Below are 18444 nucleotides of genomic sequence, written 5' to 3'. Positions count from 1 at the left end.
ACTGCTTATTTACAATGTCCTTGTCCTCTGTGCTCTGGGGCTGCCTGGGAAGACACAAACTCTGCTCCCCAAGATACTTTTTTTCTCCTTTTTTTCCCTTTTTTCCCCCTTTTTTTCCCTTTTTTCCCTTCTCAGAGGTTACAGTTTTCACTCTGAGCCTTCCCAGCCTCGATGGCACATCGCTTCACGCTTCCTGCTCCCTGCTAATGCCAGCCTCTGAGCAAGCCCACATAAAATCTGGGCAAAATGCATTTCCAGGCTGTCACCAGGGAGGGTGGTGAGCTCTGAGCAGGGAGACCCAGCCCACTGAGCATTGCCCAAGACACACAGAGAGCTGTTTGCTGCAGATTGAGCAGATAAAGCAGGCAGACCTGCCCTCCTGGCTGCAGGGGACCAGGGGAGGTTTGGACAGGAGAGGAGTGAAAATTTCTTCATGAAAAGGAGAAATGGTGGAATCACCATCCCTGGAAGTGTTCAAAAGGCTGTGGATGTGACACTTGGGGACGTGGTTTCATGGTGCTGTGTTGACAGCTGGGCTCGATCTCGGAGACCTTTTGTGACCTTAATGATTCTGTGATTATTCATGAGTGACATTTCCATGGCTGAGCCCACCTACAGGTCAGATCTGTTGGTTTTGGAGGAAATTCCCCCAAATTTGGGCAAGGAAATTCCCCCAAACCTGGGTGAGCAGCTTCCCATGCTTCCCAAGAGCAGTGAGAGATTTAACTGCAGGTTCTGCCTGGGTGAGCCCACTGGAAGCTGCTTGAGTTTTGGGGAGTCAGAGCTGTGAATACTGGAAATAGGATGGGATTTTTTTTTTTCTTGCATTACAAAAAGGAAATAAATGCTTGCAGCTGGAGGTGGCTTTGCTTTGAGAGTGGGGTTTAAAGGTTGGATTTTTTGCTTTGGGTTGTTGTGGGATGCTTTACTGCTCTGTGCCACCAATTAGTGCATTTTGTGTTGCCTCCACTGGTTGTGACTGGTGTCAGAGGTGGTTTGGGGTTGGGATGTGGCATCCTGTCCATTTGGGGACAGTCCCCACCTGCGTCATCAGTGCTCAGGATCTGTTCCTGCTTTCAGGAGCTGAGCAGATGGAGCATTACCCAACACACAAAGCAGCTAAAGCCCCACTCTTCTGATTGCAGAATGTGACACAAACCGTAGAAGAAGAAAAACCTGAGCCTCCAACCGTCCAGGAGATCAAACAGAAGATTGAAAAGTACAATGCAAAGGTCACCAACTGCCTGCTGATGAAACTGGTACGTACTGGGCTGGTTTCCCCTCGCACGCACAGACTGGGGCTGGTTCTTTTGGGCCCTGAATGGGGCCAGCCTGTGGGGAAGGTGTCTCTGGGGTGAGGGTGGCTGGCAAGCTGCTTTTCCTCCTGCCTGGCTTTCCAGTGGCACTGACACTCCAGGTGACAGCTAGCTCAGTCAGTAGAGCATCAGACTCTTAATCTCATGGGTTTGAGCCCCACGTTGGGCGCCAATATATTGCAATTAAATACCAATATTGCCGGATGGAACGTGCCTGGGCTCGTCTGGCCCTTGCTGCTTGACTAAAGGGGGCAGCTGTGGTGTTTTCACCCCAGAGACACCTTTGGCTGGCTGGATGTGTGGTGGTTTCACCCCAGAGACACCTTTGGCTGCTGGATGTGTGGTGTTTTCACCTCAGAGACACCTTTGGCTGGCTGGATGTGTGGTGTTTCACCCCAGAGACACCTTTGGCTAGCTGGATGTGTGGTGTTTTCACCTCAGAGACACCTTTGGCTGGCTGGATGTGTGGTGGTTTCACCCCAGAGACCCCTTTGGCTAGCTGGATGCTGCAGCTGGGTGCTTGGGACACTCCAGGCATGCAGGAACTCAGGTTTACCTCTGGTGGAGAAGCTTCAAGGGGAGGTGAAGGAAAAGGAGTTGGGTTCTGCTGGAGGGTTTGGATCCAGGGCTTTATTCTGGCCCACAGGCCTCTGAATGCAGCAACAGCTCCAACAGAACAGCCAAACCCTGTGGTTACTGTGTCTGTTAACCCCAGGGAGAGGGGGAGGAAAGGGGATCCCACCAACTAGGTGAGGGGGGGAAGTCTCAGGGGACAAATGACACCTGGGTGGCCCAATGATGGCTGAGAGGCATCTTTTGAACTTCGCCAATCACACCTTCCCTGCCTCCATCCCTTCCTGCTGGCACTGATCTCTGGCAAGGAGCTGCCTCAAAGCCTTGTCCCAGATGGGTGAGCCCCAGTGGGGATGAGTCGGGGTGGAACCAGGGCTGTGAGCTGTTGGAAGTGGCTTTAGGAACACAAAACCTTTCTAGAGAGAGGAGCTCTGCCCTCAGCTTCCTGGGTGCACTGGGCAGAACCAGGCTTTTCTCCTGATTCCTGCATTTTTGTGGAGCTGAGGGTGAGGTTAAGAGACCTGTGGTGGGATCAGAGATAATTTGTTACATGGAGAATCTCTTAAATGGGAAATAAAACATAAGGAATAAATTTGAGAGATCCTGCTGAACCAGGAGTTTCAAATCCATATTAAGTGCAACTACAAATTCCATGCAATGGAATTTCTATAACTGCCTCTCAGCAGGGCCGGTTTGAAATAAAACAAGATCCCACAGGCGAGAGAGGAAGGGATGAGTCACTACCAAGAGAAAATCAGCAGTGACTGTCCCGAAATTACTGGGTACTTTTGACATGATTAATGAGAAACACCGGAACTCCCGGAGAGCGGGGGCAGCTCCTGCTGTCACCCCACACTTGTGGTGGAGAAGGGGCTGGAAAAGCTTCCTGGAGCCTGATCCTTGTGTGCTTTGCCCCAGAACGATGATGGGACCTACACAGGGTTCATCAAGGTGCACCTGAAGCTGCGGCGGCCGGTGACGGTGCCGGCCGGGATCCGGCCCCAGTCCATCTACGATGCCCTCAAGGAGGTGAACCTGGCTGAGATGACGGACAAGAGGACCTCCTTCTACCTGCCCCTGGATGCCATCAAGCAGCTGCACATCAGCAGCACCACCACGGTGAGCGAGGTGATCCAGGGGCTGCTGAAGAAGTTCATGGTGGTGGATAACCCGCAGAAGTTTGCACTTTTCAAGGAGATGAGGAAAGATGGGCAAGGTGAGTTCAGGGCCTGGCTGCTCTGCCTGTGGTGGCGAGTTTGGCTTCTGGTTGGTGTGCTTGGGACTCACTGGGGTGTCAGGTCGGAAAAATGGTGTCTGGTCACTGATTGACCTAAATCCAGGTGAATCAATGGCCAGACCCCCACAGGAGGTGATGGTGCTTAGGTTAACAGGGAATTATGATTTCAGGAGGGCTGAAAACACCTGAGACCTTACAGGGATCTGAGACTCAGCCCTGTGATCCTGAGTATCCTTTTCCATGCTCCAGCTGATCCCCTGAGCAGCCCTGATCTCACTGGGGGTGTCTGCTGTCCTTGCAGTGCTCTTCCAGAAGCTTCCTCTGACCGAGTACCCGCTGTACCTGCGGCTGCTGGCGGGCCCTGACACCGACGCGCTGAGCTTTGTGCTGAAGGAAAACGAAACGGGGGAAGTTGAGGTACATTGGTGACTTTTCCTTGGTTTTACACAAATATGGAGCACATGGCAGAGCTGGGAGATGTGTGACAGAGGCAGCACAAAAAGGGCTGTTTCCATGTAAGAGGTCTTTTATTGCTCCTGATTGATCTGGGTTTTAAAAACAATTCAAACTTGAACTGGGTTTTTTAAAACCATTCAAACTTGAGTTTTTTATTGCTCCTGAATGATCTGGGTTTTTAAAACAACGCAAACTTGAATTGGGTTTTTAAAACAATTCAGACTTGAGTCTTTTATTGCTCCTGAATGATCTGGGTTTTTAAAACAACGCAAACTTGAGCTGTGGAAATGCTGAGGCCAGTTTTGATGGCCACCCCATAATCTGTTTATGGAACCCAGCAGTGCTGCCCCAGGGTTAATCCTCTCTAATTAGATTAGCTGAGCACTGTTATAAGTAATCCACTAATTTAAGTAAAAGCCAGGGACACTCAGGTAATAAATTCACAGCCAGTTTTTGGTTGAAATCTTGCTCCCCACCACAGTGGGGGCTGCTGCATCCTGGAGGATTCTGCTTCCCATGTGGGGTGGGAGGATTGGGATTGTCCTTCATGCTGTAGCCCCTTATGCCATCCCTGTCACCACTCGAGGTTAAATCCCTGGAGATCAGATCCATTTAAATGTATTTTGCTGCTCCTCACAGATTGAGAGGTAAGACCCCACAAAGGCCAGCAGGTGTGTGCTCACTTTGCCTCTCTGCTGGTTTTGCAGTGGGACGCCTTCTCCATCCCGGAGCTGCAGAACTTCCTGATGATCCTGGACAAAGAGGAGAAGGACAAAATCCAGCAAGTGCACAAGAAGTATGAGAGGTTCAAACAGAGACTGCAACAGACCCTGAAAGAGGCCAGAGGCAAACCTGGATAACCTTCAGGAGGCACTGGGCATCAGACTAAGCTAGAGACTGTTTTAAATGAAAAGACTTCTCAGGACACCTTAGTAGTCATTCTCCCTCTTCAACCTTCCATAAGGAGTGGCTCCCAGCACCCTTAAAATTATCCTCTTGCATTTTCTTCTTCTGAAACCTCTTCTCCCAGGACCAGAGCCAGTCCAAGAATGGGAAGCCTGTTTATGAAACAGCTTCAACAAAGCAAACACAGCTGCTGGTTGGATTTCCAGCCGTGCCATCCGCTGGAGAGGCTGCGTGGAAAATCCTCGGTGTGACACCCAACAGGACCCCTGTGCTGGCTGAATTTTGGAGCAGGGCAGCTCTTGCTGTTCCTGCTCCTCCCAGCGACCTGCTTGTTCCTGTTTGGAGGTGCTGTGGCCCACAGTGCCCTCGTGGCCCAGTTGTGGTTTCGTAAAGAGAGCACAGGAAGCAGCAGGAAAAGGGGAGGAGGTTGTTGCACCAAACCACGTGGGTGTTGCAGCTCTAGCCAAGCCCTGCACTTGTTCAGGGCTAAGGCAGCCAGGGAAATGCCAGGTTAGGACACCAAGGCAGCTGCAACACCCCAACAGTCTGTTAGTAAATATTATTGCAGCTTGGTGATAGTAATTCCCAGGAAAATCATTCATTTTGATTCTATTTGACTTCTGATTTTGGAAAGAGCTGAATTACAGTAACTGTCCCTGATGCTTAGCCAAGTTAGCCAGGGTTTCACCAGTTCTCTACTCTGTAGGAATTGGGACCTTTCTTTCCAGAAATTCTGTTTGAAAAGTGTAAAGGTGATGGTTGGGGCACAGGCTGAGGGTTCAGTGTTGAAGGTTTAGCAATATGTGTCCATCAGAGGAACCCAGGAAAGCTCAAAATCCCCTCACAAATCAGATTTTGAGCTGTGAACGTGCCTGGCCCCGAGGGAGAGGAGCCCCATCCAGGGCTGGGGTGTGGAGGTGGCACCAAGGAAGGAAATTGCTGTCCTTGGATGCTCTCTGCTCACCTCACCTGGGCTTCCTCCTGCTCCTGCTGTCCCTGTGCCCTGTTCTCTGTCCCCACTCTCAACTGGTGCTGTCCTGCCTGTCCAGGAGGCTTCCCAGGGTTTGCTCTCTCTGTGGAGCCAGGAGAGGACAGCAAGTCTCTCTCTGCCTGTCTCAGGGCTGCCACCACGCCATGCTGAGCATCCCTCAGCAAAGTCCTGGAGGTGCAGGCTGGGTCCCTGCCCTCACTGCTGCTGCTGAGGGGTGCAGGGATCACTGCTGGGCTGGAATGATCCTGGGGGAGAGGATGGGCCCCATGTTTACCCTCAGTGCTCCATCCTGAGCACACTGCACACAGCCAGGGCCAGCCCTCCCTCTGCTCACTGCCCAGGGAATGTCAGTGCTGGATGGGGATGGAGCAGGGACAGGGTCGGTGTGGGCTCATGGAGCCCACCTGCATCCCTTGGGAGGGGAGGCAGCGGGTTATTGGGAAACAGGGAGGAGTTCAAATTTACCTCAGTGCCTTTTTTTTCCCTTAAGTGTGAAAACTTTGCATTTGGGCTAAGGAGGAAGCTGTGCAGAGCCTTGTCCCTCCTGTCCCCACAGCACTGGTGTGACGAGGCCCTCATGTCCGGGGAGGGATGAGGAACTGCTTTGTTTCTTTCTGGAAGGTGATTGCTTGGGATTTTATTTTTTTTTGTGTCCAGATTTTGAGTATGTTTGTTTCTAAACCTTACGAGAGTAACTGCATTACTTGGTGTGAAAGCCACTTTCTGCCAAGCTCAGTTGCAGCTCCTGTTGTGGTCAGCAGTGAGGGTTTGCTCGCAGGGCTCTGGTGCAGAGGAGCCTCCAGCTGTACTGTACTCTACACCCAACGACCTTTAACAACTGCTGGCAGCCCCGGAGCAGCGCTTGCCGTGCTCTGGGGCTGTTTGTCCAGCTATAAGCAGACTCAGCACTTCACTATTCACTTGTGGAGTCATTTAAATACCGTTTATCTGGTGCTTTGAGCCTTGACAGCACCGTATAAATACTTCAGTTCCACCGTGGGGAAGAGCGCTGTAAAAACTGCCCGGTGGCTCTCGGAGGGAAGAGCCACATGCTTGGTTTGAAATCCCTTTTCTTTCTGGCTGAAAGTTGTGCAGGTTTATTTCTAATTTTTATTTTGGTGAGTGTCCCCTGTCCCTTCCTGGCCCCAGCATGTCTTTGACAGTTTGTAGAAGGCATGGCTTCGTATGCAATCACTGTGGATGCTGCTGAAAACCTCCTGCCACCAGCAGGGCTCATTCTTTTGGGTTTTGTTTCTTTTTTTCAATATGAGGGGCATTTGAAGAGTTGGTGGGTGTTGAAACTCAAATCCTCAAGGGTCAGCTGAGCTGGTTTTAGAAGTATTTGCCCCTTCTTTAAGCGCAAATCCTGTTGGCAGTGCCTTTGGTTAGCAAGTGTCTCGCCTAGGTCGTGTGAGTTTCTTTTCCATGGCTACTGTAAAACCTGTAAAATAATGTGTATAGGATGGAATAGTAGAGCTTCTATGGCAAAGTGAAATGCATTTTTGCAATGCTGTAATTTATTTTTACTACTCCCTAGTGATTCTATGGCATTTTTACAAAATGTCTCACTCTCAGCTTTTTTTGAAGGTTCTGGAACTATTTGTTCATATGCAGACAGTGTAAGAGACAATGATAATAAAGCTGTCAGTAATTAAAGAAATCTCTTGACTTTCTTTTTCTGGTGCCCTCCTATGGAACTTTAATGGATTTAGTCTAAAGGGAAATACAGGAATCCTTCCCAGAAGTGAATTTAATTTCCTAACTTACTGGTAAAGAGCTCAAGAACATTCACACCTGTAAGACCTGACCAAAGTGTTCCATTAATTTAATCTTGTAGCTGGGGCTGACAGAACTGTTATCTGTAATAAATTACAGCTCAGGTCATACATTAAACTGTATTTTTATATATAAAAAGAATATAAACTACAGAAATCCAGCTAATGCAGTTAATTCTCAGTGCTGAAATGTCTGAATTCAATACCTGGAAATGTTTAAAAAGATAAAATCTAAGCCAGAGGGGTTTTACTCCATGGCAGAACACACTGCACTGTCCCAGGATTGTGTTGGAATGTATTTTTCTCATATTTCAGAGGAGGTTTATTCCACATCCTTGATCAAAGATGCAAAGCAAGAATGTTAAACCACCCAAAAACCACTGTAGCATCCAGTGCTTCAGTATCAATTTCCATCAAAAAAAAACACAACAAGATAATGCCAAGGAGTTTATTGAGCTTTTTATTTTTATGAAAAAGGAACACCTGGAGCACTATTATTATTTGGGTGAATTCCAGACCTTGTAAACATCCAGGACTCATTGTGGAATGAGCAGGGCCTGTGCATGATCCTTGATTTGCTGGCAGCAAACCCTTGTATAAATAATGAAAACAATGAGAGCTGAGCAATCCTTGCAGTCGATTTTTCTCCTACTTCTTGCGGCCAAGCTTTGGAGCCTTGTCCAGGCCCTGGATGTATTTCCGAGGTAGCTGATATTCTTCTGCAACACAACCAAGAGCTCACTTCAGCTAAGGAAGACTTAAAGAATTAAAAAAAATCTCAGTTTTGCTGCAAGCAGCCCACTCCCAGAATCTTCTTACCAAGCAGCATCTTGGCCAGATGATGGATTTGGTTGCCTTGGATCTGGACCTGGACTCTGTCCTTTGTTCCTGGTGCTGGGCTGATGGTGGCACTGGCTTGGACCTTCTGTTGGAGGGTGTTGGCCACACACTGTGGGTCCAGACCATACAGCTCAAGGTTCTTGATAATTGTCACCTGTGGGGATTAATACTGATTGGATTAGAGGTGAAGAGGTAAAAATTATTGGAAACATCATTGCTGAGGCGTTAATAATGATTAGAAACATCACTGGGGAAGGGTTAAAAATGATTGGAAACGTCACTGCTGAGTGTTAATAATGATTGCAAACATCACTACTGAAGGGTTAAAAATGATTGAAAACTAGTTAGGACTAGAAATATCACTGCTGATGGGTTAAAAATGATTGAAAACTAGTTAGGACTAGAAATATCACTGCTGATGGGTTAATAATAATTGGAAACATCACTGCTGAAGGGTTAATAATGATTGGAAAGATCAGTGCTGAGAGGGGTTAATAATGATTGGAAGCTAGTAAGGACTGGAAACATCACTGCTGAAGGGTTAAATAATAATTAGAAACATCATTGGTCAAGAGATAATGATTAATACTGATTGGATTAGAGGTGAAGAGGTAAAAATTATTGGAAACATCATTGCTGAGGCGTTAATAATGATTAGAAACATCACTGGGGAAGGGTTAAAAATGATTGGAAACGTCACTGCTGAGTGTTAATAATGATTGCAAACATCACTACTGAAGGGTTAAAAATGATTGAAAACTAGTTAGGACTAGAAATATCACTGCTGATGGGTTAAAAATGATTGAAAACTAGTTAGGACTAGAAATATCACTGCTGATGGGTTAATAATAATTGGAAACATCACTGCTGAAGGGTTAATAATGATTGGAAAGATCAGTGCTGAGAGGGGTTAATAATGATTGGAAGCTAGTAAGGACTGGAAACATCACTGCTGAAGGGTTAAATAATAATTAGAAACATCATTGGTCAAGAGATAATGATTGGAAACATCTCTGCTGAGGGGTTAAATAATAATTGCAAACATCATTGCTGAAGGGTTAATAATGATTGGAAATATAACTGTTGAGGGGTTAATAGTGATTGGAAACATAATAATGCTTGGAAACATCACTGCTGAGGGGTTAAAAAAATATTGGAAAAATCACTGCTGAAGGGTTAAATAATGATTGGAAACATCATTGCTGAAGGGTTAAATGAAAATTGGAAACCTCATGCTGAAACATTAATAATGATTGCAAACATCATTGCTGAAGGGTTAAAAGTTATTGGAAACATCACTGCTGAAGGATTAATAATGATTGGAAACATCACTGCTGGAGGGTTAAATGGTGACTTGGAAACATCACTGCTGAAGGGTTAAATAATAATTAGAAGCATCACTGCTGAAGGGTTAAAAATTGGAAATATCACTGCTGAAGATTTGGAAACATCAGTGCTAAAGAGTTAATAATGATTGGAAACATCACTGCTGAAGGATTAAATAATAATTAGAAACAACATTGCTGAAGGGAAAATAATGATTGGAAACATCACTGCTGAGGGGTTAAATAATTATTGGAAACATCACTGCTGAAGGGTTAAAAAATTATTTGAAACATCACTGCTTAGGGTTAAAAAATAATTAGAAACATCATTGCTGAAGGGTTAAAATGATTGGAAGCATCACTGCTGAAGGGTTAAATGATAATTGGACTCATCACTGCTGAAGGGTTAATTATGATTGGAAACATCACTGCTGAAGGGTTAAATAATAATTGGAAATATCACTGCTGAAGATTGGAAACATCAGTGCTAAAGAGTTAATAATGATTGGAAATATTACTGCTGAAGGGTTAAAAATTATTGGAAGCTAGTAAGGACTAATAAGGAGAAGAAATATCAGTGCTGAGGGTTAATAATGATTGGAAACATCACTGCTGAAGGGTTAAATAATATTTGCATCATCACTGATGAGGAATTAAATAATAATTGGAAACATCACTGCTGAGTGGTTAATAAGGATTGGAAACATCACTGCTGAAGGGTTAAATGATAATTGGACTTATCACTGCTGAGGGGTTAATAATGATTGCCAAAGCTGCCCCAGGATCTGGGATTTCATCTGCTCAACCCCCTCATTTAATTGTGTTTTTTCACCTTCTTGTTCGATGATCTCTGTGCTATGCTGATGTCGATGGGCTCGATGTTTCCTTTCCTCACCACGGGTTCTTGGCCAGAAAATGTCACCTGGTGCAAGGGCTGCAGTCGTTCCAGGCACCTGCACAGAGCAATAATCTGTGTCATTCTGGGGAGATTGAGAACAAGCACCTGCTCAAAAGGCTGTCCCATTTAAGGTGTGAGATCTCATCTTGTTCCTATTTATCTCCAGGAAATTACAAATCAGGCAGCTCCCAGCACGGGGTTTGAGTTGCAGCCAATCAATCTGTGCAGTTCTGGGAAGGGATATTGAGGGAACAATCACCTGCTCAAGAGTTCATCCCATTTGAGGTGTGAGATCTCATCCTGTTCTGATTTATCCAACAGGCAGTCACACAGAATGGCATTCACCTTTACAAAGCTGCAAAACAAAAGCACACAGAGGAACAAACCAGGTCATTTTTTTTTCCTCTAATTTCAGCCTCTCCTATGGAAGCAAGGGAGGAAAACTTCCACCTGTACTCACTTTTTGTTTGTTTCATCAACCAACTCATTACTCTTCACATAGTTAATGATGATGTTTCTCACCTCACTGCTTGACAGGATGCTGCCTTTTCTGAAGACAAAGAGAATTTTTGAATCAAAGTATTTGGGAGTTGGGTTCTGGCAGTAAGAGAAAAACAGCAACTACAATTTTGTTGCTCTCTTACTTTCTTTCTATTTTTGGGCTTACCTGTGTCCAGATTCCTGAAAGAGTGGGATCATTTTTGTGGACACCCCATAGAGTGGAATGATTTCAGGAGCATGGTACACTTGTTCTCTCTCTTCACTTTTGCTGTCTTGGGCAGCAGAGGCTGAGGAAAACCCTTCAGGCACTGCAAATGCTTTAATGCTGCCACAAGAATTGTTTGGTGTGAGTGAAAGGGATGGAACAGAGCTGGAGGCAGCAGATTCCACTCCCTCTTTCAGAGATTCCAATTTCTTTTAAAGACTGTGATATTATTCTACGTACTCTGGGTGTTTCCAGTCCACGTCCACGATGCTCTCCACACCTTTGCTCAGCTCCTTCACCTGTAAGATCCTCTGGTGCTGCATGCATTGCAGGAATTTAGAGAACTGCAATCAGAAATGTGGAGTCAAGCATTTTAAACTCCTGCTCTTGTGTTTAAAACTTTTTCTCTTCTTCTGTTACTTATTAAAATTAATTTAAAAAAAGAAACAACACCCAAACAAAAAAAAAAAAATCTCACCTTCTTATAGCTTGATTTCTTTATGTCCAGTTGTTTTCCAGCAGGGCTATAAAGGGATTTTTTAAAAGTTCTTTAGTTATAAGTCACCCTTCATTTCTTCTTAAATCTTGCTACTTATGCTAGAAGTAGCAAGATTTAAGAATATAAATAACACAGTAAATATAATTAACATAGAGAAAGAGTTAGTCCAAAGAAGTTGATAAATAGAATGTGATGAGTGAAATTAGTGCTGATGTTCCTGTGGGCAGGCAAGCAGCCACTCAGGTCACTAAAGCATGGTGAAACCAATGCCAGCCAAGTCAAGTTGGCTCCCAAGAGCAAATCCAGGTCTGGACAATTCTTCCATTCAAATATTTAATAGAAGGATTGTATTTCATCAAAGTACTTGATGGCAATCCTTACATGCAAGTATTTAATATAAGGATTCTATCTGATCAAAGTATTTGATGGCAGAATTGAGCATAACCTTATTTAAGAGCTGGATTTTATTTTTTACTCAAAACCTTCTTCCTAAATATCCCACACAATCTCCACATTTTAAAGACCAAATCCCAGCATGCAAATCCCAATTCCATCTCCTTCCCACGTACCAGCAGGAGACCATGTGGCTGCCTAGAAATGTGCTGGTGAGCAGAGGGAGATCTGACTTCTTTACTCTGCATTTTAAGGCATGGAAAAAGCACTGATTAAACAAAGCATCCATTTGCTCTGCAGGGAGAAAAAAGAACAGGTACCATGAGTTGTCTGTGAGATTCAGCAAACCAAAGAGCATGGTTTGGTTTCAGTGGGATACAAAAATACCTTGTGGGGTCCTGCTGTCCTCAGCCTCCTGCTGGTCCTGTGTGCTGGCATCCTCAGCTGGTTCTGCAGCTCTGTTCTCATGGAGCTCCTCCTGCCCCAGCAGCTCTGCACAAGTGTCTCTGTCCCTCAGGCTCAAATCCCTGATGTCCACGTGCTGCTCTGGCTCAGGGGAGCAGCTGCTGCCAGGCTCCTTCCCCTGCAGCTCCTCCTGGTCTCCAGCACTCTCCACTGCAGCACAATCTGTTCCCAAGGGAGCTAAGGTAGGAGGAGAAGATTTGTCACCATATTCCCTACAAAAGGAAGAAAAAGCAGAACACAGCTTTCCTTTTGCTGCTTTCAACCACAGGACAGTGAACAGATGTCACCCTGAATAAAGGAAGTGGCACCTGCATGGGTCTTTTACTGCAATCTCTGAACTGTAAAATTTACTTTGAACTCATCTTCCTCCATAAACTCTAAATAAAGTTCCTATCTAAGCTGTACCCAAATAATTCACTAAATTGGCCTGACAGATTAACCTTAGATTTGGCTTTCAGTAAACACATGAACGTGTTGCCCATTGTCCCCAGTGCTGGCAGTTACCCACCAGAGGTGATCCAGGTGGGTGTGCAGCACAGCAACGCCCTTCCCCTTCATGCCAGCAGCCAGCATCTCTTCTGTGGACATGGTGGCAACTCCAACTGCCACGGGAGCTCTGGGGAAAAAGGGAATGTTGGAGCAGGACAACACAAACACCCTGTGCTAATGTGTCAGACTGAATCTATTTTACAACCACCCTGCTCTTTACAAGTTTTCAAGCAACTTCATATTTTCTAGTATCCTTCTGGTATGTAAGGTTTTCCAAAGAATCCTGAGCCTGGATGAACTGAAGGTTGTGCAGTGACACATTCTTGCTTTTAATAAATTACAAGAAGCACATGCACTGCCAGAAGAGACCAGCAGTGAGGGAAAACCAATTTTAGCACTCCCTCACTCAGAATTTTCACACAGACACAAAGGCAATTGTGCAGAATACAGTATTTTGTTAAAAACATTGGTCCAAAATAAACAATTTACAAAGCTTCCCACCTCAGCTCAAACATTTCCTAACTCATAAAATTAAGATTTTTTTTCCTGCTGTATCTTTCACTGCTAAGGCTCCTCGAAGACAACACTTCTGATGTGATTTCCTCAAAACCTTCACTTCATTTTTAGTTTCTGGACCGGGCTGTGGATTGGAGAATGCTCTGTACCTGTTTCCCTGCAGGGTGACAGCACAGAGCGTGCCCCGTGTCACTTGAGGGAGGCCAGAAGGTGGCACCACAACGCCTGGCAGCATCAGGTCTGCGGGAAGAATGAAGCGCATCCATTTCTCAATGAAACGCTCAGGCACCGCCTCCTCCGCCCCCCTCCCTCCCGCTACTCAGCAAAACCACGAGCTGAGCACACGCCAGGGAGAGCAGGATTCTGTTTCTCCATCCAAAGCACCGCTTTTCCCCGTGGAGTGCGGGATCCGATCCATAAGGCTGCTGGGCACATCCCAAAAAACTGCAGAGAGTGAAGCTTGCACAGCCCTGTCAGACCCGAGGGCTGTTTTTAACCGGCTCCCAGCAAAGCTCTTCATTGATGGCATGGGAAGGGAAAGGAACGAGAAGAAGTATCAGGAATAACCCATTTACCCTTCCCAAGGGAAGGTTACCCCAGCAGCTTTTTCCCTGGAGACAGAATTGCCTCAAAGCTGTCACTGCTGCCCCATCCCTCCTCAATGTGCCACATCAGCTGCAGCCAGCTGGGGAGATGAGAAACAGCCTCTTTGCTGTTTTGGACAGAAATCACAGCCCTGCTTCCTTCTGCTTCCCACAGCTTGGAGGATCATCTCAACACAGACAGATACAGCAAACCTGTGCTGGTGTTGCAACTGAAATCCAAAAGTGCTAGACTTAACATTTCTACAACTAAATTCCAAGGATGCAACAAAGATTCAAGACTGAGACATCAATTCTTCAAAGAAGATCATCAACTCTTCAAAGAAGACAACCTCATCACTAGACTCTGACTGTGGTTCGAGTTTTTCAGCTTTTCTCTCAATCTTTTAATTTAATTTAATGAATAGAAAGTTCAATTTTAAAAGATGTTAGTAATGAAACTTTACATCGTTAGCTTTCCTGTCTTTTTACAACTTTGCAATATATAACTAATCCATATTTTCTTTCTCACATTAGAGTATTCATGTTTCCGTAGACACGTTCTCTAGTGCAGTTTTTACTTCCCTTCACACAGGTGAAACTGGCAGCCATGCCTGTCATCCTTTCCTGCAAGCTTTTGCTTCCTTAGGTGTACCCCAAGAAGTAAAAACTGACAATGGTCCCGCATACATATCTCAAAAATTAGCCACATTTTTAAATGAATGAAGTGTTCGACACATTTTTAGTATTCCCCACTCTTCCACAAGCCAAGCAATCATTGAAAGAACACATCAAACCCTAAAACACATATTAGATCAACAGAGAGGGGGAACAGAGATTACCCCACAGATGAGACTGAATAATGGGATGATCACAAAGCAGAGCTTTCCATGCTGCAGCTGTGGCATGATGTCCTCACCAAAGGGTGGCAACAGCAGCTGCTTCCCCTCACTGCCGCTCTCCGCAGACTCCTGAGCTGTTCCATGGATTGGTTTTGCAGACATCTCATTCAGATTTTTCTCAGCATCCCTGATTTAATGTGGAGCCTGAAGAAGCCAAGATTTTTCCCTCTGCTCATTGTCACAAGTATTTTTATCAGGTCTAGAATGAACTCTGCAAACGCCACCAGAGCTCCACATGGCTGGGGACAGAAACCACATCAAGGCCTTAATGTGACCACATAAGCAGCATTAATTATGCAAATTACCAGGGCAGACAGCAAGTATTTGAATTTATGGAAGAGATATCCCAAAACATGCTGCGTTTGGGAACCGAATCTCCTGCAGTGCTCCAGTCTGAAGTGGTACCTTTCCTCTCCCTCCTGAGGACCGGCTCTACCTCTCCCCTGCCTTTGTGGCCATTGTCCCTGGCCAGCTCCTTATCTTTGGATCCTGCACAGAGGTAGCCTGGTTGCCAGGGGCGATGAATGACCCGCAGGGCTCTTTCATCAATGTCCTGCCCCATTAGCGAGTTTTTCTGCCCAGAAACTGGGGCATTACAAGCCAGCAGCGAGGCTCTCTCAGATGTCTATCACAGCACTTCCTTTTCCCCAAAAGCAAACAAAGCAGCGAGACCTGAGTTCCACACTGGATGCTGTGTCATGGAAAAAGACATCCCTTCCTTCGTGAGCACCTCCAGGTAGATATCAAGGCTGCAGCAGCTCGAATTTAATCTTCTGCTTGAGCAGTTCAGCAATTTAAAGTTTATAATGGGCTGATTCTCCTGAGTCTGAACTGCATCCAAAGCAGGTTCCAGAGAACAGAATCCTTTCCTGTTAGTCTTGATCCATAATGAGCTGGTAGAGCCAGTAACCCAGGAATTCAGCTCCAACCCCACCTGCACAATCCACAGGCTGCCTGACAGTGATTGCAGCTTCCAAAATAAATTTCCTTCCTATCCACAGGATGAGCTTGTTCCCCCGGGCTCTGGCAGGAAGCAGGGTGGCAGCAGAGGAGCTTTCAAAGGGACAGACCAATGGCACAGGCAGCTCTGTGTCCCAGTTCAGGGCTGCTCATCACCCTGAGAAGGGATTTCCAAATCTCAGCCTCCCACACTGAGCAGGTTACTGCTTTAAACACCTTCACCTACTTTCCTTCGTTCACAAACTCTTTTTACAGCTAATTTATTTCCTTTTTAGGACACCACTACCACAATTTTTTTTTGAGTACTCATTCCTTCTACTTGTTTCAGGTACATTTTTGCCACTGTGAAGGAAAACACCTAAAAAGCCCTGAAGGCAATTCCTTTTTGCAGTGCAAAGGGGCAAAGTTCTGGTGCTCTTACCTGCACCTCCTGCAAGTTTCTGTAGCACTGGGGGCCATGTTGTAAAGGCAGGGAGAAGGTCTGGGTAGACCCACAGAGTGTACACTGTCCCAAAACAGAAGCAAATATAAAAATGCATAATTAAGAACATTTCTAGATGCTGTTTCTTTTCATCTTTAAGACTAAACTCTTATTGGATAATCAAGGAGATTAATTAGACAATAAAACACTTAATTGGATAATAAAGGAATGTGAAATCCAAACGATGCCACAATAATTAATTATTAATTGGAAAGGTAAGCAAAGAGGGAGGATTGCTCCAATCCCTTCCCCCTACCTGTTGGATACAGAACTTTCTCAACTTCAAACAGGATTGGGTTCCTGTGGTTCATGTAAACAGTGATGGCCTCCCCTTTGTGAGAGTATATTTTGATGACATTGAGCTCTTCCTTGCTTGGAACCAACTCAGCCACTTGTTCAGTGCTCAGGCTGGGAAAAGCTGCTGCCACATCACTTCGTAGCTTCCTCCTGCAATGACAAAATCCCAAATGTGTTACAAAGCTGCCTAGGCCATCCCTCAGACTAATTCCTACATCTGCTGTTCTGTTTTGTTGGCTGTTCCTGAGATTCCCACCTCTTCACAGGAGATAATTTGGAGCATTTGTGTCTGGGTTTACAAACCATGAAAAGTCTGAATACACTTGCCCTGCTCTTATCTTCTTTAAACATCTCCTTTCAGCTTCTGTTTGCTGCCCCTGCCTCTGTTTTGTGCTGTGATTTCACACTGGCTCTGCCCAGCCTGTCACCCACAGCTGGAGCAGGGGACAGCCAGATTTCCCTGTCCCCCAGTTTTATTTGAAGTTTAAGCCCCAGTGACCAGCACAGGGGTGTTTGTGGTCATTCACAGCAGTGTTCAGTGAACCTGAACAATCAGGAGGTCAGCCCAGCAGTGCTGCTCAGGAACATAAAGAATTAAAGAATTACAGATGGTTTGGGTTAAAAGAGACTTTAAATCCCATCCAGTCCCACCCCTATCATGGCAGGGACACCTTCCACTATCCCAGGTGGCTCCCAGCCCCATCCAGCCTGGCCTTGGGCACTGCCAGAGATCCAGGGGCAGCCACAGCTGCTCTGGGCACCTGTGCCAGCACCTCCCCACCCTCACAAGGAATAATTTCTTCCTAATATCCAATATAAACCCACCTCCTCCAGTTTAAAGCCATTCCCTCTAATCCTGTCACTCCACGTCCTTATGCAAACCCCCTCTTCATCTCACAGCCCCATTAGACACTGAGCGCTGCTATAAATAAGCACAGAAGGCTTCATCCAGTCCTTGGCATAATATTTCAATTAAACCTGGCTTAATTATGGCAACATCTTCCAGCGAAACGCACACTCCGTGCTCAGGCCGGGAGTGTATCACAAGCAAGGGGTGAAAGCAGCTACTCGGGGGCATCGCCGCCCGCCACCGCGACCCCGAGGCCGGGCCCCGCGCGTCCCCCGGCCCGGCGGGGATCCCTGCGGGGTCCCGGCGCGGCACTCACCGGTCCGAGCCCTTGATGCTGGTGTTGGCCCTCACGCGGAACGCCCTGGCGAACATGGCGGGCCCGCGCCGTCCCCTCAGCCCGCGGCGGCCGCCATAGCGCCGTCCGCGCCCATAAAGCGTCCGGCTGGAAACGGCGCCCGGCCGCGCCGAGCCCCCGCGACCCCCCGTCCCGCCGCCTTCAGGGCTCCCGGGCCCCCTCGCCCGCGTTGGGGACCCCCGCCCCAGCTCCCTGAGGGGCGCCAGTCCCCCTGCCCGGACTCCTTGAGGGGGTCCCGGTCCCCCCGTCCCAGCTCCTTGAGGGATCTCGGTCTCCCCTGCCCCGACTCCTTGAGGGGTTCCCGGTCCCCCTCGCCCGCGTTGGAGACTCCCGCCCCAGCTCCTTGTGGGGGTCTTGGTCTCCCCACTCCAGCTCCTTACGGGGGTCTCGCTCCCCCCAAGGCCGGTTCCCTGAATGGTCCCTGTCACCCCGCCCCAGCTCCTTGAGGGGGTCCCGGACTCCCCATCCCGGCTCCTTGAGGGGTCCCAGTCTCCCCACCCCGGGTCCTTGATGGCGTCCTGGTCCCCCTGCCCCAGTGCCTTGAGGGGTCTCGGTCTCCCCGCCAGGATCTGGGGTCCCCCCACGGCACCCCCCCAGGTTCCTCCACACGAGGGGTTCTCAGAAATGTGGGGG

The 18444-nt window shown here is 47.0% G+C and overlaps 2 protein-coding genes across 4 annotated transcripts in view; one reads left to right on the top strand and one right to left on the bottom strand.

Annotated features, from left to right (window-relative positions):
* The window catches only part of RASSF5 (Ras association domain family member 5), a 33582-nt gene extending 26485 nt beyond the window's left edge, over positions 1–7097 (top strand). For both annotated transcript variants that reach the window (XM_058819366.1, XM_058819367.1), the window contains 4 exons: positions 1146–1259; positions 2808–3105; positions 3428–3543; positions 4290–7097. In XM_058819366.1, coding sequence (XP_058675349.1) covers positions 1146–1259; positions 2808–3105; positions 3428–3543; positions 4290–4442 — 681 coding nt within the window. In that variant the 3' untranslated portion in view covers positions 4443–7097. The remainder of the gene's footprint in view (positions 1–1145; positions 1260–2807; positions 3106–3427; positions 3544–4289) is intronic.
* Positions 7098–7703: 606 nt separating this feature from the next.
* Positions 7704–17869, bottom strand: EIF2D (eukaryotic translation initiation factor 2D). Of its 2 annotated transcripts, XM_058819418.1 has the most exons (15): positions 17773–17869; positions 16566–16756; positions 16250–16333; positions 13535–13625; positions 12889–12996; positions 12303–12592; positions 12092–12209; positions 11502–11547; positions 11264–11367; positions 10985–11143; positions 10778–10867; positions 10577–10672; positions 10252–10372; positions 8074–8248; positions 7704–7973 (listed from the first exon to the last, which is right to left on the bottom strand). In XM_058819418.1, the coding sequence occupies exons 1-15, from the start codon at positions 17826–17828 to the stop codon at positions 7903–7905; spliced, it is 1800 nt and encodes a 599-aa protein (XP_058675401.1). In that variant the 5' UTR covers positions 17829–17869; the 3' UTR covers positions 7704–7902. The 2 variants fall into 2 exon arrangements, with proteins under 2 accessions (XP_058675401.1, XP_058675402.1); XM_058819419.1 differs by lacking the exon at positions 12889–12996.
* Between the last annotated feature and the right edge of the window lie 575 nt (positions 17870–18444).

Source organism: Ammospiza caudacuta, chromosome 24 (assembly GCF_027887145.1).
Source record: "Ammospiza caudacuta isolate bAmmCau1 chromosome 24, bAmmCau1.pri, whole genome shotgun sequence".
Taxonomy (NCBI): domain Eukaryota; kingdom Metazoa; phylum Chordata; class Aves; order Passeriformes; family Passerellidae; genus Ammospiza; species Ammospiza caudacuta.
The sequence above is the reverse complement of the archived record's forward strand: the minus strand, read 5'-3'. Positions and strand labels throughout refer to the sequence as shown.